The sequence below is a fragment of the Osmerus mordax genome, chromosome 22, assembly GCF_038355195.1.
Source record: "Osmerus mordax isolate fOsmMor3 chromosome 22, fOsmMor3.pri, whole genome shotgun sequence".
In the NCBI taxonomy this organism is placed as follows: domain Eukaryota; kingdom Metazoa; phylum Chordata; class Actinopteri; order Osmeriformes; family Osmeridae; genus Osmerus; species Osmerus mordax.
Window position 1 is genome coordinate 10,370,473 of NC_090071.1, and position 23,404 is coordinate 10,393,876.

The following is a 23,404-nucleotide window of genomic DNA, read 5'->3' on the forward strand; positions in this document are numbered from 1 at the left end:
CTGATAGAGGTTTGGACTGGAGGTTGAGGAGAGGAAGAAGGGGGCTCCGTGGGGACGGGGGGACTGGCTGGGAAGTGGGTCAGCCGCTTGGCAGGGCAGGCCTGCTTGTTAGTGCCAAGTGTAAACACACACACACACACACACACACACACACACACAAGGTACTACAGTACATTGCAGCCCCCTGGCAGTAATTGGCAACAATGAAAATTACACAGGCTAATTAGCAGCTCTTTGGCACAGAAAACCATGTCATCAGGCCAGTGCTACATAGATGGAGAGAGAGAAAGCATGAGCGTAAGAGAGAAAGACAGGAGCAAGAAGAGAGTTCAATGATTCATTTATTTGTCTGTGCTCTTTCATCATTACAGCGGTTGACAGGAGTCTTTGCACGCTCTTGTGGGTTTTGATATGGTTAACGATGATTGGTCTCAGGGCAGCAGGGGGCCTGAGGCTGGGGTGAGGGTCTCTGTGAGGAGAGCTCCCCTGCAGTTATGCAGTTCATGATTTCAATACCAATGTCCGGCATAAGGCCATCCTCAAAGTAATTCCCATGATTCCCATGATTGGAATAGCCGGTCTGTTCCAGGCAGACCATATCTTCGTTCTAAAAGGTGGTTCTTTGACTCAGTCATGTATGGTTTCTCGTATTAAACACGACATGAATGTCCATGATTCTCTTTATGAAAGGTGTCACCTTTCCTCAGCACTTACACATTCACTTTCTCTTCTTCTTCTTGCTCTTCTTGTCCTTCTCTCTCGGCCCTCGGCCCTTCCTGTCCTTGTCCTTGCCTTTTCCCGCCTCTCCCTCCTCCTCGACAGCCTTGGCAGCCCGCGCCCTCTTCTTACCCAGTGGCGTGCGGCCGTACCACATCTGCCAACACAAGCCACACACAGTGAAGGAAGCGCTTCCCACCCCCTCCACAGTGAAAACATAAGGAAGGGGCGCCCCCTTGTGGCGTGCCCCGTCTATGCATTCGACATTTCCCAAGACGGCGCACGGACTGGACCGAACGACTAACGAACGCCGGATGAATCGATGGAGGGACTGACTGACCTTGAAGGCCTCCTCTTCCTCTTTGAAGACGGGGTCTTGTCGGGCCAGAGGGGGGATGAACTCGGCGGCCCGGAGGGGTCGGCTGCTCTGCTGCTCCAGCCTGCGGGGAAGGAGCACGGCCCGCACGGCCCGCAGGATGTGGCCCTGCGTGTAGCCGTCCGTCACCTTGGCCAGGGAGCTGAGGTCCAGGCTGGGCCCCAGCTGAGCCCCACCGATGCGCAACAGCTCCCTCCACAGGACTGGGGGAGGCGGTACACCGCGGGACAGAGGACAGGGACATAAGGTAGAATCAGGGTTAGTGTTTCTAAATGCACGAAGCTCTCTCTCTCTCTCTCTCTCTCTCTCTCTCTCTCTCTCTCTCTCTCTCTCTCTCTCTCTCTCTCTCTCTCTCTCTCTCTCTCTCTCTCTCTCTCTCTCTCTCTCTCTCTCTCTCTCTCTCCCTCTCTCAGGAGACAGTAGAACAGATGACGCGAGCACACCCACCCAGCCTGGAGGCGTAGTCAGGCCTGGGGATGAGGATGATCTTCCTGTACACCTTACACAACATCTTGAGGTCGGCATCAAAGGGCCGGTGGGAGGTCCCCACCAGCAGGACTCGGTCCTCAGGCTTGAGGAACTTCAGGACCTTAGGGAGGTCTTTCTTCAGCCTCTTGGGCTCCATCTGCCGGGAAGAGGTGGAAACAGGAATGAGTCAAGAATGCAGGATTAATAATTCACAATAACTCAGTGAATCCATCATAAACACGGGAATAGAAGAGAAATTAAGATGGAGAGAAAGAGAGAGGGGATCCTATTCTGCACATGCTGATTATTCTTGAAAGTGACCGGATCAAATACATGTGTATATTTGGCCACAAGAGGGCAGAACACCCTTAATCGTGAGTCACTTTTAAGTTAAGAGCTCAAATCTGTGGTTATACAATCTAGACAATAAATGTCCCTTAACATTATTCTACAAAAAAAACAACAAAAAAACATCCTCAACACTATCTGTCATTATAGGATATTGTTGCACCTCTTTTTCTGGCTTTGGTACTTTTTTGTAAAAGGTTTTCTCCGCGTCGCCAATCCATATTACAGATGGCTGCAGCTGGCGAGCCACCTGCGAAAGCAAAACAAAACAACACAAATCAAACAACCACCAAACACCCACACACATTAACAACAAACTCTCACTCTGAACTCTCCCACACTGGTACATCCAGTCCAGCAAGAACAATAACTTGCTAAAACCGACTTCCACTCAGCTGAAGAAAAAACGTCCTGCCTCCCTCCCACACACAATCCCCCCCCACCCACCCCACCCCCGCATCACCAACTGTGGCACAGTGGAGAGTCAAACGACTTATTAACCTGAGACATATAAAGGTAAATAAAGGCGAGTCCTTGACACTTCATAACAAACTGCTGTCAAACTATGCACTTCTGCTCCTTAATATTCTCACGTGCCTTCTATGTGCAGGATTGTGTGTGTGTGTTTATGCATTTCCAAAGAAAACAATGAAACGTGTCGAAAGTAAAGGGGTCTGAATACTTTCTGAAGCCATTGTAAAAGTGTGTGACAAATCGGTAATGGCCTGGAACCCCCCCCCTTCAGAGAGACCGGCCTGCATCTCTCCAGTCCCCAAACCTCAGCCTCCGCATGCAGGACGTCCTGTCAGGGCACGCCGCTTATTCCAGCAGGCACTTAGAGAGAGGGTGCTGACAGGCTGGAAGCAGAACAATGTGGTTGAGGGGCCTGGGCTTGTTTGTCTTTCATGGACCACCAGCTGAATACAGAGGTGTCCAAGCAAAGCAAAGCTGCTTCTACAGGTCCTCTATCAAAAGTGAGAGGGTGCAAAAGACCGCATCTGAGCCAGTGACACACACACACACACTGTACACATGCGCTGTGTTGACACGCGGCCTTTTCCGATAAACACCCCCCATCATAGCAATAAACACCCCCCATCATAGCAAACGTGTCTCCCAGCAGCTTGCTTGAGACAAACAACCCGGCGAAAACACAGAGACGGGTTGGTGCTGGGGAGCCTTGCCCACCTTCAGCACCATGTGCAGCAGGTACTGCAGGCCGCTGCGGCCCGGGTACTTCCCCGTCAGTTTCCCAGGGGAGAGGTCGAAGAGGTTGGCCCCGGTCTCGGTGCACAGGGCGTGGACCAGCATCTTCTTCCCCACCCCTGCTGGACCGGCCAGCAGCAGAGTCCTCACCAGGGGAGCCCTCTCATGGACCGACTGGGAGCCTGCGGAGAGAGGGAAGACAGGGGGAGAGGGAGCGGGGAGAGAGAGAGACAGAGAGAGAGACAGGGAAAGACAGGGAGAGAAAGAGAGAACAAGTTAAAGAAAGACAGAGGGAAGAGAGTGAGAAAGTGTGTGCACTGTACAGTCATTTTTAAGAGTAAGGTGAGGAGAAAAAAAGACGTTGGGACTGGTGGTCTTCTAAAGCCTTCTGGCAAATGTTATGAAACCATCCAACCATTAAGTACCAGGCCTTGAACTCCAGTGGCGTTAACACACAAAGCAATCTCACCTCACAGGGAACAATGGCCACATTAGAACAACTGAGCAGATTGCACTCCATTGTGAGCTCTCTGATGTTAACCCTGATTACAGTACCATACCGGACCTGGAGGGAGGACACTGTACGTGAGAGCACGCATTCGCAGGTGCAGCCCTGTCCCCAGGGACGAGCTCCCATCCTGGGGTGACGACCCAACAACAAGCCCCTCTAGCAGCTCCAACTGGAGCTCATTAAGTCAGCATGATCAGGCAGTTCCTGGTTTTTAATGGGCTAGGACGCTGACGGTCATAACTGATGTCAGATCAGATCGCGGTGTCCGTGTTCAGTCAGTCCCTGTTCCAGCATCCTTCCTCGCCTCCGCCCTTGTGTACAGTCGAGGCGTGTGCCTCTGATACTAGGAAGTAACCCGGCTCCACTTCCAGGGAGAATGTTCCACAGACCGCGTACAAAAACAAGACGGCAGCCCACTGAGTCAGACCACAGAGCTCTGTGAAAATAAACAGACCGTGAATGGCCAGAAGGGGGCGGTACTCTTTGAAGCTACAGCGTAGCGAAGGTGACAGCTCGCTAACACGCTCGCCTGTGGATAGTTTTGTCCTCAGTGTTGTTGTCTCGCGGTGGTGAACAATGCCATCCGTTTAACACGATCCCCAGAACATCCCACGAGGACAATAAACACCGAATGAAATAAAACAGAGTTGAAAAGCAGTCTTTGAACTTGCGCCAACTCCCAGGGAGAATCACATTGACGTTCCGGGAAACGACTCAACAATATCCCATTGTGAATTATTATTGATATAAATACACTGTAACAGGTGGCAAAAAAACACCCAGATCCCCTTCCCTTCAATCTACTTCTCTGTTCTCGGCTACTTCTTCTACTCTGTGAGTATTGCGTTTCCAGCCTGGGACAAGTATCTCTCTCTCACCTCATGACAGTCCATGTCACCTTACAGTCTTTGATTATGTTGGACTTGCTGAAAGAGGATGCCTGTCCCACCAGGGTGGGTGGTCTGTTAGTTCAGTAACCCCCCCCCCCTCCCTCCCCCGGCCCACCCCCCATATATTGGGGTTTGTTGGTGCGAGGAGGTAAGATGAGCGAGCGAGCTTGGTGCTGAGTGATGTGAGCTGGGAGGCGAGGGATTGGGGTTGTGAGTGCGGGTGTGAGTGCGGGTGTGAGCGCGGGTGTGAGCGCGGGTGTGAGCGCGGGTGTGAGCGCGGGTGCGAGCGCGGGTGCGAGCGCGGGTGCGAGCGCGGGTGCGAGCGCGGGTGCGAGCGTGGGTGCGAGCGATGTCCCACTGAGGTTGGAGAGTGTGAGTGAGCTGACAGAGTATTCTTGGGATCCCACTGGAAGTTTGGATATACATGTACGCTCACACAAACAGTGTGAGCGTACATGTGTGTGGGTGAGTGTGTGTAACAGTGACTGTGCATGTGTGGGATGGTTGTTATGTTCCACTGTTATCCTTGCTGATCCATGTTGACCCCAGAGGATCAGATCAGAGCCCCACCCCAGAACTAACCAAACCTGGGTTTGAACGCTGCGGTTCAGTCACTTTGAGGTTGTGGTTACGGCCAGTGCTGCCTGCCGCCGTGTGCCAGTACAGGGGGAGGTACCGCCAGCCTTCTTATTTGTAAGCAAGTTAAAATTCTAGATCAGAAATCTATTCCCATCCTAAAATAAAACTTTGAAAAAGCATGACTTCATTTCACAGCTGCTGCTTATCATCTGCATAACCGTAATCTGTGATATACTATACATAAAAGAAGCTGAATAAAGTAGAATGTAGTTATATAGGAGAGATTCATTGTTTACATCGGGCTGCATAGCGACACCTGACTTTCTTCTGGTCCATCCAGTGACAGTGACACAGTCAGCGGTGACAGCTGACGTGTCGTAGCAGTGCTGATCAAGCAAGGGTCACGCACAGTTCAAAAGGTCACACGCGCCTCACACACTCGGACAGGCGAGACCGCTCAAATATTGATGCTGGGTGTTCAGTGGGGCTCTAGAGTTTCTGCTGCTGGAGGGGGGACGAGGGGGGGGGGGGTCAGAGGTGGGCTGCACTCTTTAACAACTCAATTAGTTGAATAGTGATTGCTCCTCTGTGCTGTGCAGTGGCATGCATCAATTTATGGAGCCCACAGGAACATACCGTTCTATAAATGCTATGTAATATTCAGTTAGTTGGCCCACGGAAGAAATTACAGAATTCAACTGACGTGTCAAAAATGTTCACGTGTGTATGAGGAATGTCAAGTATCTTCAGAGCGTGTGTGTGTGTGTGTGTGAGAATGTGAGCAGAAGCAGAGTCTTCTGGCCAGCAGATGCCTTAAGAGGAAGATGTGTGTGTGTGTGTGTGCGCTCCCTCACCCAGGGGCAGGATCCCGTAGAGGGCGAGGAGCTGTCTGACGTCAGAGAGAGAGGGCATGGGCTCTATGTCCGCCTGGCGCAGTGTCGTGCCCAGGTAGCTGTATTCACCTGGAGGGAGGGTGGGAGGTAGGTAGGGAGGGAGGGATGGAAAGAGAGATGGAAAAATGAGACATTGAGAAAGACTCTCAGCCGACAGGAACCTATTAGCTCATGTATGGCAACCGGGAATAGTCACACACAGTGATGCCATCCGGAAAATGATGCGAGCCAGGTTTCCAGACGTGCGTTACTAGCACAGCGTCTCCCTGTCCCCCTCCCTTTTACTTGGAATGTGGATCTCCACAAGCTGCAGAGGAAACGGCTTTGTACACGACCGTAACACAACACACACCACCAGCATCCATGCGGCATACATCCCTTACCGACACAAACTGAACTTGGGAGAAAAGCAGGTCAGTCTGAGAGAGAGACAGAGGCGGTGTGTGTGTGTGTGTGTGTGTGTGGGGGGGGGGGTGTTGTTGAGAGCGCAGGAAGGACATGTGTGTCTGATCAGGATGATCGACGGAGGTGTCAGGCCGCTGGTTTCCCTCCTGGTTCGAGTCAGATGCTGGATGTGCTTGCTGGAGCGAGGCAGGGCGGGGGATTGAGTCATAAATCCCACAGGGAGATGGGAGGCACCCCAGTCTGGTCCAGCTGGCCACACCAGACACGCGTGTACAAGCATACCTCAGACACACACACACACAGACGGGGAGCACACACACTTAGTCACGCACATGAACTTACACATTCTCAATTTTTCCTCTCTTTGATCCCCCCCCCCCACACACACACACACACACACACGTCAACTGTGACTAGCTAGGCCCACGTGTCTGGAGTCATGTCAGGGACAGATCCAGCCTTGGCCCCAGGCTCTCCTCAACACCCCCTCGTCTCTGATGCGCTGCAGATCACCACCTGCAGTACGTCACTAATCTCATCTCACACAAGTGACAGAACCTGGCTGATGTCATTGTCGACTCTGTGTGAGTGTGCGTTTGTGTGAGTGTGTGTAAATATAGCGTGCTTGAAAGGTATGTTACCAATGTAGTCAGAAAGCCTGGTGTTCTTGGGTCGGATCAGGAATCCTTCTAACACCAACTCCTCATACAAATCCTCTAGAGTTCTGGAGAGAGAGGGGGGGGGGGATAGAGAGAGACAGAGAGAGAGAAAGGGGGATGGCAGGATATGCAGAGAAAAAGGAGTTGGGGATCAGACACTAATCTTACACATCGTGCGAACATGACATCACCTCGATGTAGAGTCGATAAATCCTAACATTCTTCGGGTCCATTAAAGAGATCCCTGTATGTCTCTCAGGTCACAGACCTGTCTGCTGTCAGATCCTTCTCCCTCTTCTTCTTCTTCTTCCCTCCCTTCTTTCCTTTCTTCTTTTTCTGAAAAAGAAATATTTATAAAAAAGGATGATCTATAGTGCGTTTCCACCGTTTAGCGTGCATACTGTATGTGTGCATTGATGTGTGTGTGTGGGTGGGTGGGTGGGTGGATGTCTCTCCATACTTCATGTGTGTGTGTGTGTTGTTGTAGCATGGTGAGACAAACAGGCTCACAGCAAGGGAAGAGGCTCTTCACCAAACCTCACAGGAGCTGACATAGCTGGCTACCCTGCCATGGAGGTCAGGAGAGGGGGCACTTAAGGGACAGAGAATCACTGTTCCCTTTCCATAAGTGCTCTCCAAGTCAGTGACAAGAAACCATTTCCTCGGCCTGTAATCTTCCTTAGAAGCGGAGGTATTTCATTAACTCTTTTAAAAGACTTGCGTGTTCCCGGGTTCGCTGAATGATAATGTTCTTATCATTCAGTGCGCAACGCCTATTAAGTCTGTAAGTGCCCCTTTTCGAACGGCACATATAAAAGATGAGAGGAACAGGGAGAGATAGGGGGAGAGGCAGAGCGACAGAAAGGTATGCATGTCTGAAGGGGAACCCCGAAAGAGATTAATGTTTCAACTTGGCAAAAACACATTCAATCCAGAAAGGACATTTCCAGGGCTGAACTTAGTCATGGTCTTTTAAACAAACATGTTTTTGTCTGTGGAAGAGTGTCATGAGTTCTTTGGAAAGATGTCCAGGGGTTACATCATCTTCGCCCTCGAATATACCTCTCTCTGTTTGGGTGTGTTGTCAATAAAATAAACACCTTCCTGCTTCATCTGTTCTTCAGATGTTGATATTCAAGAACACTGTCTTCAGGGGTGTTGATATAGGGTGATTATGGTAGCCTACGGTCATTACGGTGAACAGTGTAAAGAGAGTTACCCTCGGTGATATATGGTGATTACATGTTGATCACATGTTGCTATAGCGAAGCATTCGAATCATTCTCTGAGAGGGAATCTGCCAACAAGCTCTGTTGCGCTTGGCAACGGCTCAAAATAGAAAATACCGAAATATCTGGCGGAAGACTCTTGACACTTGTGTAGGCACGCCATGAGTCTTTATCTGGTTGCTTTGAATGCTGAGTGGAAGCTGGAGAAGATGGCTGAGGAGCATATCAGCACAGCCTCCACCCAGGGGTCGACCTTCCCTCGCACGGCCGTGGCCAAACCAGTAACAACCACGCCCTGTCTCTTCACAGCGCAAGTTCACGTTGCAACCACTGCGGTTTGCATTGCCTCTATGTAAAACCCTCTAATCGGAGTGGCTTGTGTTACATACAGCACATACCACTGAGGCTAAGGCCGTAATGCAGGGGCCCGCGTTCGATTCGGACCCAGGCCATTTTCTGCGTGTCTTCCCCTCTCTCTCTCTCCCTGCTTTCCTGTCTCACTGTCTCTATCAATCTACTGTAAATAAAGCTGAAAAGGGCAACAAAAAACAAGAAAACAAAGAGAAGATGTTCTGAGACAGCAGGCTATCTCGCACGAGGAGCTGCCATCTTGTTTACCTTCTTACTACCTTTCTTCCCCTTCTTCTTCTTCTTGCCTTTATCCCGGTCGACAGCCAGCTTGAGATTCTTCAGTTCCTGTCTCATCAGCTCGTCCACCTAGCAAGAGAGATAAACACGCGCGCGATGGAACCTTCATCTCGTCAGCACAAAATCAACTCGCCGATGTTCAGAAGCTGCACTGCAGGTGAGAAGAAATTCGGGGATTTGTTTCTAAGTGGGAGTTTTGAACTGATCTCATTCAGGCACCGTGGGAGTGTTTATGTGAGGGAGAGTGATGGCAGGTATATAAGTGAGGAGGTAAAGATTGATGTGTGTGTGCGTTTGCCAACGTTCCACTCTCTCACCTGAACTCTGACCTCCTCCTCCACCTCCAGGCGCTTTTCCTCGCGCACCAACTGGGCATCAAAACGCTGCAGGAAGTTCTGTCTCTCATCACGTCCCTGCCAAACATCTACACACACAAACACACACACACACACACACACAAAGACACAACCCCATCCATCACTGACGGTAGAGTTTGAGAAGGTCAGTCAGAGCTGTATTAAGGGTAAACAGATTGACTGCAGGCTGGCTAAAGGGCTGGGATTCCCCAGTCACCGAGCCAGCGAGAGGGAAGTGCAGGTGGAGGGACTAACACGCAGCTTATTGTCCCTCTGAGTGGCTCTCAGGGGCCACTTCCTAGAAGGAAGCCTAAACTTCCTGTGTACAGCTTTCCGTCTGGACGCAAGCAGGAAGTGTGGGCATAGAGCCAGGTAGGTCCTTCCAGAACAAGGCAGGTGGGCTCTGATCTCTCACAACAGAAGACTTCTTGTGAACAAAGAAAAAGGAAAATATAGGAACAGCTGATGGCCCACAAAGAGTAAGTGACCCTGACTGGCCTCTCTCTACTACAACATGTCTGGTTACCTTACAGTGTATCCTAAACAACAGCCTGTAAAAGTAAGCTTCAGATTATTTATTAGTCTTTTTCCTGACCAACGTGTCAGTGTATGAAACAGAGCTTGATCTCATGTCATCACTGGCATCCGGATGGTTCTTCTTGACGGCTTAATCCTGGGATAAACCCCTGTCAAGTTCAGGCAGGGGTCAAAGGGCATTGGTTTAACAGCTTGGGCTGGTGGCACCTCCGAACACGCGTCTGTCTTTGAAATGGGATCTGCTGGAAAGGTCAGGGGTCAACTTCTCCTCCACAAGGCCCCCATTTTAAAGCCCCCCCACCTCATTTCAAAACACCCCCCAGGTAATCTGATACACATAATTACTTTCTCTAGTTATGCGTTATCCAACAGCCCCCCCCCCCAACCGAAACTCAAGTTGTTTGTTTAAATAAAGCATCCATTCTGTTGCTATGAAAACAGAGGCCTTTGAAGAGAGAGAGAGAAAAAATAAGAGAGAGAGAGAGAGAGCGAAAGAGAGAGAGAAGAAAGAAAGAAAGAAAGAGAGAGAAAGAGAGATAGAGAGAGAGGGGGGAGAGAGAGAAAGAGAGATAAAGAGAGAGAGGGGGGAGAGAGGGAGAGAAAGAAAAAGAAATAGAGTCAGAGCAATGTTGTTGGAGATAGAGAGCAAAGACAGTTGAGTTGCCTTTTAAGTGCTTTTATTTGACTTTAAGAGCACCGAATGATATCAAGTTTGCGTAAGAAAAAGCCAGTTGAGATTATAAATGGCGTGTCAATCAGTTCCATCTCACCCGACTGGCAACCTTACCAGCTCTCGTTTGAAGATTTCCACACTGAGACCACACACACACACATCTGCAACAAAAGGCTCTGTCAGCGGTCTCGTTTCGGCTATGTACCACCTGGTTTGTGAACAACCAGCGCTCCAAATGAAGCATGATCAGCAGTGTTCTCTTTGCCAAGGCTACCTACACAGTATCTGCTTCCAATACACCAGGCCATTTGTATGCCGGAGCACGCTTTGCAGCCTTCGCTTTCTTCCTCTCTTTTCCCCGCCGGGCTGGGAAGAAAAAGACTCGTTTTGTCCCAAGCTGCAGGCAGGAAGAGCAATTCCAGGGGTAAAAAAGCTCTTCCTATCGCACGGACCGGAGGGCAGGAAATTGAAATTAAATCCACGGGTCGCATGCAGGCAGCGCTCCGTGACGCTGGCATGGCACACAGGAAGGGAGAGCAATCACAGGTCCCAGGTCAACAGCTCCTCAGCCCAGCTGGGGTGGGGAGATGGAGGGGGGGGGGATGGGGGGGGGATAGGGGAAGACAAGGAAAAAAGGAAAAACGCAACAAGGACGCAAAACAAAACACCGGGAGCACAATGCCTGCGACCCCCTCCACGTGGGAAACTTCACAGTGCGAGCGACGGGAACCTGAAACGGCCCCGGTCCGACGGCCTCCTCGACCGACACGCGCTCTCACTGGAACCCCGCTCGCCCCGGATTCGCTCGCCGCAAACGTGGGATTCACCTTCACGCTTCATCTCGTCCAAATAAACCTAACGAGCAATCATTTTCCAATTAGAGACACCTGATAAAACAGAGGCCAATGCGTGGGATTACAAAACCGATGGCCCCTCAGACGGACGGCTGTTTGTTTTTCCATGAAAGCGTCGACGGCCAGGATGTTTGACATGGGTTTAAGCGAACGTCCAGAACACTGAGGACGTTACCGATGGCCGTCTTGTGATCCTTAATGCCGAGGGTTGAGAAAAGGAGGATGAATGGGGGGGGGGCAGACGATGGAGGAGAGCATCCAGCTGTGTTGAGTTACGTCCTGTCCATCCCTACACAAGGCTTAGTACTGGGAGCTTCAGAGAGGAGGGGTGGGGAGGAGGTCAGACCTAATAAAAACGACAAATCCATCATCCCTTTTCATATGAAACGTCCAGACGGCGGGCTTAGTGACCAGGGCCAGGCGGGGTAACGAGCCCCCCCCCCCCCCCCCACCCCCATGCCAATCGCCACGGCAGCCGCCGTCCCGTCAATAACTCAACGGACGTTCCAGAGGTGTGGTGTGGAGCGAAGGCGCCGTGGTCTGGCCTTCATTAGGGCTCAAAGGCTGCTTCTGTCAGGAATGTAACCCCCCGAGCTCCAGGTTGTGTCGGTTGACGTTGTGAGACGAATCATAACGAGCAGAGAAATTAAACAGCTTTGACTCGGCATATAATTGCTTCCTGCTAACTCGCAGCTGCAGCGTGACTTGTTGTTTTTTCAACCTCTCCTTCACTCTCTCCTTCAGCCGAAGTGGAAGGTAAAACAGGGCAGGGCCAGATAGGAGTTTCATTAAAACTGGCTTTAGGTGAAATCACAGTGTATTCTTTGGTAACTGGGCACGAATGCTCACTGAAGCATATTGGTTATTAAGTGAGTTAGGGCTAGGGTAACATAAATGTTCTCGAGTGCTATTGATTGATATTTATTTAGTTGTTTTTTTTTCCGTAGCGGGAAATGTTTCATGGGTCGTATCTATATCCGCCATTCCGTATTCAACAGGATGTTGGAGTGCTTTACTCATTCACTCCCATTGTCCCAGGAATTAGGAAGCTGATAAACAGCTGGGAAAGGAAGACATTTGACTCTGTCATTAATCTATCCACTGTCCACTCTATCCTCAGTCAGGGAGCCGTCTTCCAAGAATCACACTCGTTCAAGGAGCAGCAATCATGGGAGAATTGTACGGAATTCTATTTCCAGTCTGATTGCATACCAATTACATGGATTGGATATGCACTCTACCTCTCCAACTACTGGGAAGTCAAAGAGGTTTGACCCCAACTTTGTTCTCCAAAGTTCATATGATGTTTACGCTACCGCTGCCCAAATTCATCTTTGAGTGACAGACATGTCCAATCTCAGCTTGGGTTATCGATGCTTGGAGTCGCCATTACTCCCAAACGACGTTTGTTGTTTCGGAGCCACCCTCGAAGACCTTTCCGGACAGGCAGGGGAGAGCAGTGCTGTGACTGGCTGTGCATACTTCCAGCTGTGATTTGTGGGTGTTTGCACAGGGAGACCAAGGGTCCACAAAACAGCCAAGCTGTAAAGCACATGCCCGCCCTCCACACACACACACACACACATTAGAACCTCCTCCTCCGATTCCAGCCCCTCCTTCTCAGGTGACAGGGTCAGATAAGGGAAAATGACGGAAAGGAAGGACGGAGACGTGGAGGGAGAGGGTGGGGTGATAGGGCGGAGGGGGACGGGGCGGGTGGTGATGGAGTGATAAGACCCAGGACGTGGCGGACGACTCCCCGTGGCATTCCGCCCCGACTGGGACTGGGCCTGTCAGGTTGTGGGGAGGTTGCCGAGAGCGTTGCGGGACGGTTCCCTGACTGTCACCCCAGAGGAAGACGGATGAGTCGGGGTGGGGAAGGGTGCAGCTACTCCTGGTTGTTTGACCTGGATCTTTCAGCAGCTCGGCCTGATCCCATTTCTCTACCTTGTCTCTCACTGAGGGAGTAACCTGGAGTGAACACAGACTTTATAGGTCTACATTCCGTTGAAACCCTTCCAGAGCAAGTAAAAAACTAAGTACAGGGTTTATAGCCATCCAAAGGCCAGGAACTGCTTTACTTCTGAGTGAAACTGCACACAAAACAATACAAGGTTGACATAGGGGAAAGAAATAACATTAGTTCCACAAGAGGCTTCAAGTCCAACTGCTCCCCATGGAATGTTCTACAGTAAAGGTCAAGAGCTGGGTTTGGAGAAGACGAGACCTCTGCACACGTCTGCCCACGGGTCACTGCCACACAGAGGCCAGGCCGCGCTGCCTCACTTCCTGTCTGAGGGCTCCTCCCGCTGGGAAACAGGAAGGAGAGTGGTGGCCATTTGCAAGCCTGTCACAAGGGGAGATTGATTTATCGTCCCAGAGAGCCTCTTTAGCCTGCACACCCATCCTGGCCGAGACACAGGCGGGAGAAGGCTTGAAGCTCACACACTTAGCATTCCTCAAGAAAGATTATCTGCCTGGAATTGAGAGGTGTCCCATGGTGGGGGTTTTGAATTCAAATCCAAGACAGGCATCCAAATCAATCCACGAGGGACCCTATCCCAGCCACTAGAGGGCCCCTTGACTGGACGTAAACCCTCCAGCCGGCCCTGAAGACGGGCCTGCGGAGGCAGACCTGCTAGTCGATAGAAGATATTGGTATGGCAACCAACAGATACAGTATGGACGAACACAGTATGGACGAACACAATGGGAGTATGGACGAACACAATGGGAGGAAGCTTCCAGATCCCACTCCTGTTGACAGACAACAGGAGTGGGATCTGGAATGCACTCTGTCTCTCCTGCACCGTTGATGGATTCCCAACGTATCCTCTTAATTTTTATTAAATCAATGTCAAACTTTATTTTGAGACTTTTTCCCAGAAAATGAAAGAGTGAGCACACACACAATATGGTCACTAAATACTATAAATAAACAACAAAAATTAATCATTTTGAGTCTCAAAATACAGTATAACCTTGATGCTATAAAAGTGCGTGGAGCATATGGTGTGTGTGGCGTGCAGAGATACCCATACCTCCCAGAGAGACAGCATGGTGGAATGTGTTACTTTCTACCTCTTTCTAATCTTTTTATTCACCTTTATACATCTTGGCTCCTTCCACGACTGTTGGAAGAAAACAGCTTGGGGGCATTTTCCAACCTTTCTCTTCCTCCTAAAAAAAAAAAAGACAAAACCACAATTAGAAATCGTCATAGTGATAAATCCTAAACAGGTGTTTCAGGAAAGAACATTTTTTACTGGTTAATTCTCGTCTACCGTGATGCTCCTGTGGGATCTCCTGCTTCCATTTAAAATATGACGCCTAATAGCTTAGCAAGACAGAGCGAGGGAAGGGCTTTTCAGTTCCTGTTTTTTTTCTCCGTTTTAATACAAGGGTCCTGGGTCAGTCTATGGCTAATTTAGTAGAGAGACACTGATTCTGTGGGAGTTCAAAGCTGCTCCGGTCAGGACCGGTTCTCCACTGTGCTGTGGCACCGGGTCAAATCCTCAGCCATCATTGATGATGTGAACACACAGTAGGAGGACTATAGAGAGACTGTGAGTGTGATTTATGAAACGATATGTTGTTCTGCCTCACAGTCAGAGGTACAACTTTTAACATTCATTTACTTTGCAACACACACACACACACACACAGGCACAGGCACACACACACACCTGCACAAAATGTAATCATTAAGGAGATTTCACATCCCTACTCCTTTTTATCACACTGTTGATATGTAATGGTCCCCTCTAAAGATGGAAAAATCCATTTGAAAATATGAAGAGATTTTAAGTGCTCCACATTACACTTTAAATGGTGTATGACGCTGCTCAGGGTGCAAGGCAAGCCACTTCCTGGTGGAAAGGGCAGGCATGATCAACATTTCAGTTGTTCAAACAAGGTTGGGAAAACACAGGAGGCCCTAATGGAGATGTCACATGCCAGATAGGGCTGCAGGTCACAGCTGTCAATCATCAGGCTCTAGAGTTACACCAGTATCTGTCAACAACGCTAGCCTAACCCTGCCAAAAAAACATTATCCAACTAAATTGTTTCACCCAATAGTCATTGTTCTACTATATAAAACAGCTGACTACTAACTGAGAAAGCTGCATCTTGAGGTGGGATTCAGGGTTGTTCTAAACTCTGCAGGGAGTGTTAGGAAGAGCAGAAGTAAGGATTTCGGAAGCCTTGGTGTTAATGGCTCATTTAAGGAGTGTTTGAGTGCTCTCCTGGAGAACGTTTTTGGTGGTTAGATAATAAATATGTCCATGGTTTCAACCCCTCTCTCCCTCTATCTCAGTCATCTGAAAACCCCTCTCTCCCTCTATCTCAGCCATCCGAAAACACCGATAAACCTCATTTCTCATTTGGAGTGCCATTCAGTAGAGCACGAGCAGTTCCTGGACTGAATGCGAAAAACTTAACTGTTCCTATCTCTATGATTTGTTGTTGTTATTTTGGCTTGAGGAAATGATTGAGTGTTCTGTGTAGCCAACCGCTCAGACTGTTCCTGAACAAACCTCTTTGTCGTCTTTGCCCTTCTTCCCTTTGGACTTTCCCTTCTTGTCTTTCTTCTTCTCCTTCCGTTCCTTCCCAGACTTCTTGTCTTTCTTTCCTTTGCTTTTCCTCTTCTTCTCCCTCTCCTCCTCTTTTGCTGCTAGCTCTGCAGCCACCTGTTTAAGGTGAGGGGAGACAACGTCCAGTAACCATCCAGGGAGGACATCACGAACAAGAAAAGAAATAGAAAAGATGAGAAAGAGAACGGGAGTTTGACCTGTTCCGGTGTTTTCTGAGCGAATATGGACGCTGATCCCCCGTCCTCAGTGTTTGGGAAATCAGGAAACCTGCCAGTAGCGTCTCTGTGGTGAGAGAGAGAGACCACGCTAGTCAATTCATCATCAATGTGCTTTAATGTCATTTATTCTTCTTTAAGTCTTTGGGAAAGTCTGTTTTGAATACTAGGTCAACTGACTGAATAAAAAAAATAACAAATAAAAAGCGTTACCACCAATAGGTGTTTTATGGTGTACCTGGCACCTTTTAGAATGGTATTTTGTGTCATGGAAAAACCTTCCTTACTTACATACAATACACTATCTAATACACTTTGAAAAAACACACACGTCCCCCTGCCATTCCAACAGCCCACCCAACTCCAAGTTCTCATCTTATTTTAACACCACCCCAGCATTCAGAGGCTTTGCTAATCTTGGTGGTCTCCTCGGGGCCAGGAAGCCCTTGGATTCTCATCAGGGTCTGGGAGGAAGCTCCACTGGCGGTGGGTCTGCGAACCCCGGAGGGTGGGTCCCTTTATCCATCACGGTGCTTATGTTATTGTCAGCGTTCCAGCCGGGGTCAGAGCAGAGGGCAGCAGCTCAGAGCGCTGGGACACAGCGAGGGTCAGCGTGTGGGTCTAGAGCTTTGTCTCCCCCCTTATGGGAGCTGTATAGGAGCTGTGCTACTCCCTAGGCACCGGGGCCTGGATGACTTACAACCATTGTCCCCCCTCCCTCTTCTCCTCTAATGGGTAGGACCCACCGGTGGCCAACCATAAATCACCCAGGAATGTGCTAATAGGCCACCTCAGCAGCGATGGGGCCTGACTGAGAAGATCGCCACCGCGCTCATTTCTAGATCTTTCCGTGGTCCTAGTCTAAACACGGGCCCTCCCACTAAGCACTGGGTCTCTCCAGCACACCCAAACACACAACCGGGCTCACTCACGTGCACCCCACCCCTGCCTAACCACATACAGACACACACCCACACACACCCACCCACATTGAAACTGTCAAATGAAAGAAACAGACACACAATGACACAGGACTGTTTGGTCGCCTCCTCTGTACAGGCGTAAAAGAATAGGAAGAATCGAAAGGATGAAAGGGGCTTTTTGCTGACAGCTGCTCCATTGCAGCAGGGCCACACCAAACTGAGACAGGATCTCAGTCTTTCTCACTCATTGAAATCAGACTTAGAAGAAGCCAGGAGACTGCGCACATAATCTGAATGATAGGCCAATTAACTAAGAGGCTGTGCAGAGGAGAACACCAGCAGTGCCTCGGCCCCTCCAGTGAAGGAGATGGATGGAGTCCTAAACTAATGTGCATCATCCCGACCTCGAGCACCGACTTCCCTGGCTGCCTCTCTCTATCTCTCTCTCTCTCTCTCTCTCACTCTCTCACTCTGTCTCCTTCTCCCTCTCCCCCCCCCCTCCCTCTCCCCCCCCCTCCCTCTCCCTCTCCCTCTCCCTCTCCTCTCTCTCTCTCTCTCTCTCTCTCTCTCTCTCTCTCTCTCTCTCTCTCTCTCTCTCTCTCTCTCTCTCTCTCTCTCTCTCTCTCTCTCTCTCTCTCCCTCCCTCCCTCCCTCCCTCCCTCCCTCCCTCCCTCCCTCCCTCCCTCCCTCCCTCCCTCCCTCCTCTCTCTCTCTCTCTCTCTCTCTCTCTCTCTCTCTCTCTCTCTCTCTCTCTCTCACCTGCATTCAATGAACCACTGGCGTATTTGCTCCTGCAGAGTCTCCCTTATGTCAGGGCCCTCGACGGAGCCCACGGACTCCTTGATGTGGACCAGTGCCCTCTGGTACTCTGCCTCGTGGTCCTCCTGGACCAGCCTGCGAGAGGCCTCCACCTGCTGGGCCTGCAGCAGAGCCATGCTGGGCCCCAGCTGCTCCGGAGGGATCTGGGGACCAGGAGAACACCCAGGACCAGCTCAAACAGGACAGAATGTTCCTCTACAAGATGACATTCACCATGTGCAAAACTGTTTTTTTCTTAATTGCGAAGATACTTCTCCTAAAAATGGGATACACTCGATCGAAGTAATAACCGAGCCAAAGTAAAACAGTGTTTTGGTTGTTATGCAGAACAGCAAGTCATTTTCACACACTGCACATGCTGAAGCTCCTTTCCCGAATAAGCAAATCAAGTCAAAAACAAAAAACATTTAGGTCTCAACTGATACAAATCACTCCCATAACTGTGAACCTCCTCTAACTGTGTGCAAATGTCTTTGTTCAAGCAGAAAATGTTGATTCATGCATAACAGGTGCACGTTGTAATGCACCATGCAGGACGACGTTTCCCACAGCATTGCTAAGGATGACACCCAGAGTCAAGCTGATGAAAACATGTGGCTGGATCAACAAGGATGAATGTTCTGAATGTGGTGTATTTCAGTTGCCTTTTTGACATTACATGTTATTTTCTTAGCTACTATAAACTAGCCTATAAAAAAGTATTTTGTTAGTGGCCATTTGACTATTAATTTTGCTAGGATAATCTTTGGTAAAATTCCGTAATATTAGGACAAATGAAATACAGTCTGATCTGTATTGTCTACTTTTCTGTCATGGTATGAACTATAATTACAGCATCAACAAATGGCACAGGCATCTTAAAGAGGATTCAAATATGTTAGGGTGTATTGATAGTTTAGTATTTATTGAGTCATTTAGTGGGTGTAATTATTGATAGTAAAAGCTTGTCATTAGATGACTTATGTTTTATGTTTTGATGAAAGCAGTTGATTTTGTTTAACTTTTTTGGTTTGAGTGTAAACTGTTTTGTGAAATATTTTGGAAAAATGAACTCAAGAAAAAAGGAAACGAATGCAGACCATTGACTGCTGTGAGGGATGTGAGTTAAAGGACACAGAGAGAACAAGGACAAGGTGTTCTTAGCATTTTAAGATCAGAAAATAGGCGTGAAAAAAGGTCTGTTTAGTCACATACTGGTTCACATGAAATGACTCAAAGCAATAAATGAAAGGTTTTTTTCAAAGACAAGATATGGGCGTGCACAATTACTTGTACCCAGGCACATGATCAGTTTGGAAAACTGTTACTATACAAAAGCTTATTCATCACCTGGATAAGCCTGACAATATAACTTGTTTATAGTTCACAAACACACACACGCACACACACCCGCGCACACACACACACACACCCACACACCCTGGTACAGGGAAGCAGGGCACACACCATTCCCAGGAAGATCATCTCCTCTAGACGCTCCTGCTTGGTCCTCTTCCTGGTGCTGTAGCCCAGCCACACCTACAACACAACACAGGAGGGGTCACCTGGGGCCTGGTGTGAGTCTGGGGGAATGAGTCTGTGTGTGTGTGTGTGTGTGTCTGTGTGTGTGTGTGTGTGTGTGTCTGAGAGACAAAGAATCAAAAGAAAGGGAAAGAGAATATGTGCCCATGTTCCTGTGTCTAAAGAGTGACTGTTTGTGTGTGTGTATGTGTGTGTGTGCGTGTTTGTTGGTGGCAACACTTGGGAGACAGGGTTGAGGATAACATCTGACAGTCTTTAACAGAAGGTGAGACCTTGCTAGGCTGTGTTATCCCCTCTCTCGCCTGTAATCAAAACACAACGCTCTGTTTCTGTTAAGGTATGCAGCTCAAAGCTACAATTGTCATGATTCTGACAAACTGTTGAAGTTTTGGAACTGAACACATAGGAAAAAACGATTTGCGCTGCTCTCTTCAACAGAAATATTCAACTGAATACAAGATAACAGTGTAAATCTTACTTGAACTGTGCTGAACAACTGTGCCTAGACTTAATGATTAAGACTGAACCAGCAGTTTTCATCTACACAGTGGTCTGAGAAGTTGATTCATGGTTTTAATTTGGTAACAGGGGTTGCAATCCATCCCCTCTTGTGTTGTCTTCACCCAAAAGGCCTATTGATGAATAGCACTAAATCATGCAGCAAACTGAATACAACTTACATTAAAGAGTTACATTTGGACTCCCTCCCAGTCTAAATCAATGGCAGTAGTGCTTTGCGATATTGAGCTGAATGCAGGCTCTACTGTAGTCGCAAAGCGGTACAATTGTTAGTTTCAGCAAAATCTTAACACAATGTCGCCTCTGTTGGGGAATTACTTGGTCCATAACCATAACCACAACACGGTCCACTCTCTTGACGTCAATATGCTAGAGGATCGGATGACGAGATTAGCAAGGTCATGAAAACGAATACCCCAAATCCTGACTTACTTTCCTCCGCTCTGTCATCGCACAAGTGCTAACCTTCCCTGGGCGAACAAAGGCCCTCGGCACATTGCTTTCACAGTGGAATCGGGTGTACTTCTTGTGGCTCGGCGGGATCCGATGGCGATTATAATATCTTTTGTGTGTTCGTGTCATGGTGAGGGTGACAGGAGGCCCCGGTTATACTGACCTCAACTGGACCGGTCGTGTTCAGGTCATGTTTTGGGTGAGCCCTGATCTGGCTGGAGCAATAAGATGATACATAGCCCAGCTTGGAACGCCTACTGTGCTTATGGGTCGCGTTCCATTTGATCAAATAGGAAACAGATGCGTTCACAAACAATATATGAATGCAATATCCCTTAAATCTGCCTTCATATTTGACTTTATTCCCAGTCGTGAAGGATGGGAGTACCGTGCCCAGTGCTTTTCCCCGTCTACCAGAGGGTAGAGGCTGCTGTACCTTCTGTATGCGAGTGGCGGCCTGGTCCGGGTCCAGGGTAGTGGGGGTGGAGCTCGTTCCCTGGGCGGCCTCCTCCTCCGCCTGACGGATCTCCTTCATGAAGCGAGCCCTGAGGCGTCCCTGGCGTGCCCGCTCAGAAACCTGAAGGACCCTCACCGCCTCCTCCACACACATGGTCTGAAGGGAGACCTCCTGCCGCGTTCAACAGCAGCGATACAGGGCTCACGTTTAATCATTACAGATAGTACAACCGGAATGGAATGAGGTCAACCGTTTTGTTTTTGTTATGTAACGGATGTCAATGGATTTAAATATGTCAATTGGACATTTTAGAACCGTCTACAATATCAGTAAGTTGAATGGAAAAAGTGTGACCAAGGTTTCATGTGGATGTGAAGTTTGTGTTACTGACCGGCTCCTGTTCCAAATCTCCTCCTTTAGCCAGGACGTGAGCCAGCATCTTCTCTCTGTCCCGGAGAATCCGTATCTTCTCCCTCACAAAGAACCGAGGGATGGGCACCTCCAGGTCCTCCTGAGACACACATCACACCTTCACGTCAGGCTCATTTGGTGAGAACTTTCCTCAACGGTGTGCTTAGAGTCAAGAGATGCACTTGTACTTGAAATAACATTCAGAACCTAAGCCTTCGACAAGCCCTCCTACTGCTACCGAGGAACAACTCATTCCGATCTTCTCCCCGGACTGTTCCACCTCCGGGTCCCACTCACAGGTGTCAGTTTGAGGTCCTCCAGCACATCGTCGAAGTAGTGAAACTCCGAGAACTCCAGCTCCACCATCTCGTTCTTCAGCTCCAGCAGACGCCCCATCACGCCGTCCAGCACCTGCCTGACCACGCGACGCTTCTGGGGGTGAACCACCTGGTCGTACACCGCCTCCAGGCTGCGGAAGATCTGGAGGTACTTCAGGTAGAACGTGGCCAGACCCTGGAAGATCTGCAAGCGGTCTTTCTGAGGCCGGGGCACCGTGGAGGGGAACTCGTCCACTAGGAGGTCCTCCAGAGCTACATGGGCTGTAGCCCACATCCTGGCATAGGAGCTGGGCAGAGGAGTGTTCAGATGGTGAAATCACTGACAGGCTTTCTAAGACCCACTAGCTTCTGAGAGTCAAGGCTCTTCCACAGTCTCTCTCAGACCATATCCCTATTACGCTGAAATAAACAGCCATAGCACCACTAACACTTGCAAAGGGAAAGGACAAACAGGTCATCCAGATGTATTAGGCGTGGGAATACCTTTGTTACATCGGGAAAAACTATTGCTTTAGTTTGTGTATTGGCAAAAATAAATGCTAAATGTCCCTCACGTCCGCCAATAAACACATTCCCAATCATGCTCTCTGCTCTGGATAAGTTGCTGCCTCAGTAAATCACAAAAGACATGATTCACAATGGTGACATCACGCTTCTTTCATATTCGGATGAGTTCTATACTGCTACCCTAAAGGCAATCTCCGTTGCCTGCAGTAATGCTTGTTCAAGGGCTAGCTGTATCAAAGGAGCAGAGAGTGGGTGGGAAGGAAGGAGGAGCAGTGTGGAGGCTGAGGGACCATTTCTTAGGGGACCTCAACAATAAAATGGGAGGGTGTGGGGGACTCAACTAGATACCCAGCTAGTGCCCGGCAACAAAGCCCTGAGTCAAAGAATTTGAAAGCGCACCATAGAAACTCAGTCAACAAATCACAAAGGTTCCACCTACAGGAAATGAAGGCTTATTAGTCGTCTGGGAATCATATTTCTCTGAAGGGTGCTTGCAAGCGAAGCTGTGTCATCGCATGAATATACCTGCCTTGATATTTCCTGGTATTTACAGTCCAAAGAACTGCTTTTTCAAGCACCAAGTGGATGCAAGAATGCCTGTCTGTTGTTATGGGAACAGCAACACAGTGCACTTTCTCCCTGTTTCACAACCTGCAGTTCTCGCTTATTAAGTTTGAAAGATGCTGACAATTCAGAATTAATATCACTCTGTGCCCCCGTGGACAGCTATTTTGAAGAAATTGTGTCTTGTGACCAACATCTGGATTTTTCTTTCAGCAGAGGAAAGCATTGAACAGATCAAAGTATACAAAGTAGCAGAGAGAAATGAATTAGATGTATCAAACCTGTGAGACATGTTCTTCGGTTATATACCACCTGTTTCCGATAGATGAATCAAGATGAGTCTCTAGATTTGTAGTCTGTCAGTCTTTACAATGAACTTAATTAAATTATGAACTTATACACGACTGTGTGCAACAAATCTGTTACTACAAAAACAGATGATTGTTTCATCACTGACTTCCCAATACGCGCTGCAAAAACATTGTAGAGAACAAGATTAGACCCTTTTAGACCAGGTATGTGACAATTGTATTTAATTTGATGCATATGCCTATCTGAGATTCAGCTGTCCTAAATATTGTAAAAGCATTTGACGTTTAGCTATCCTGTCCTAATGATGTCCATGCAATCAAATTCTTCTGATTCCGCGAGTCTGACATGTTGTAACCTTCCCATTTTCCATGTAAAGACATGTCCACGAAAACTGCCTCCAATCGATTAAAGTATGTTGCTT

General features: G+C 48.8%; 1 protein-coding gene across 1 annotated transcript; it reads right to left on the reverse strand.

The window, feature by feature from the left end:
• Window positions 1-345: 345 nt before the first annotated feature.
• On the reverse strand, window positions 346-22,963 carry iqca1 (IQ motif containing with AAA domain 1). Its single transcript, XM_067260651.1, has 19 exons — window positions 22,953-22,963; window positions 21,560-21,887; window positions 21,243-21,362; window positions 20,831-21,022; window positions 19,348-19,419; window positions 17,842-18,044; window positions 16,142-16,226; window positions 15,888-16,040; window positions 14,454-14,529; window positions 9,247-9,353; window positions 8,900-8,998; window positions 7,321-7,388; window positions 7,035-7,117; window positions 5,950-6,057; window positions 3,098-3,297; window positions 2,073-2,159; window positions 1,541-1,718; window positions 1,058-1,296; window positions 346-874 (listed from the first exon to the last, which is right to left on the reverse strand). Exons 1-19 carry the CDS (start codon window positions 22,961-22,963, stop codon window positions 719-721), a joined length of 2,565 nt encoding a protein of 854 aa, XP_067116752.1. The 3' UTR covers window positions 346-718.
• Between the last annotated feature and the right edge of the window lie 441 nt (window positions 22,964-23,404).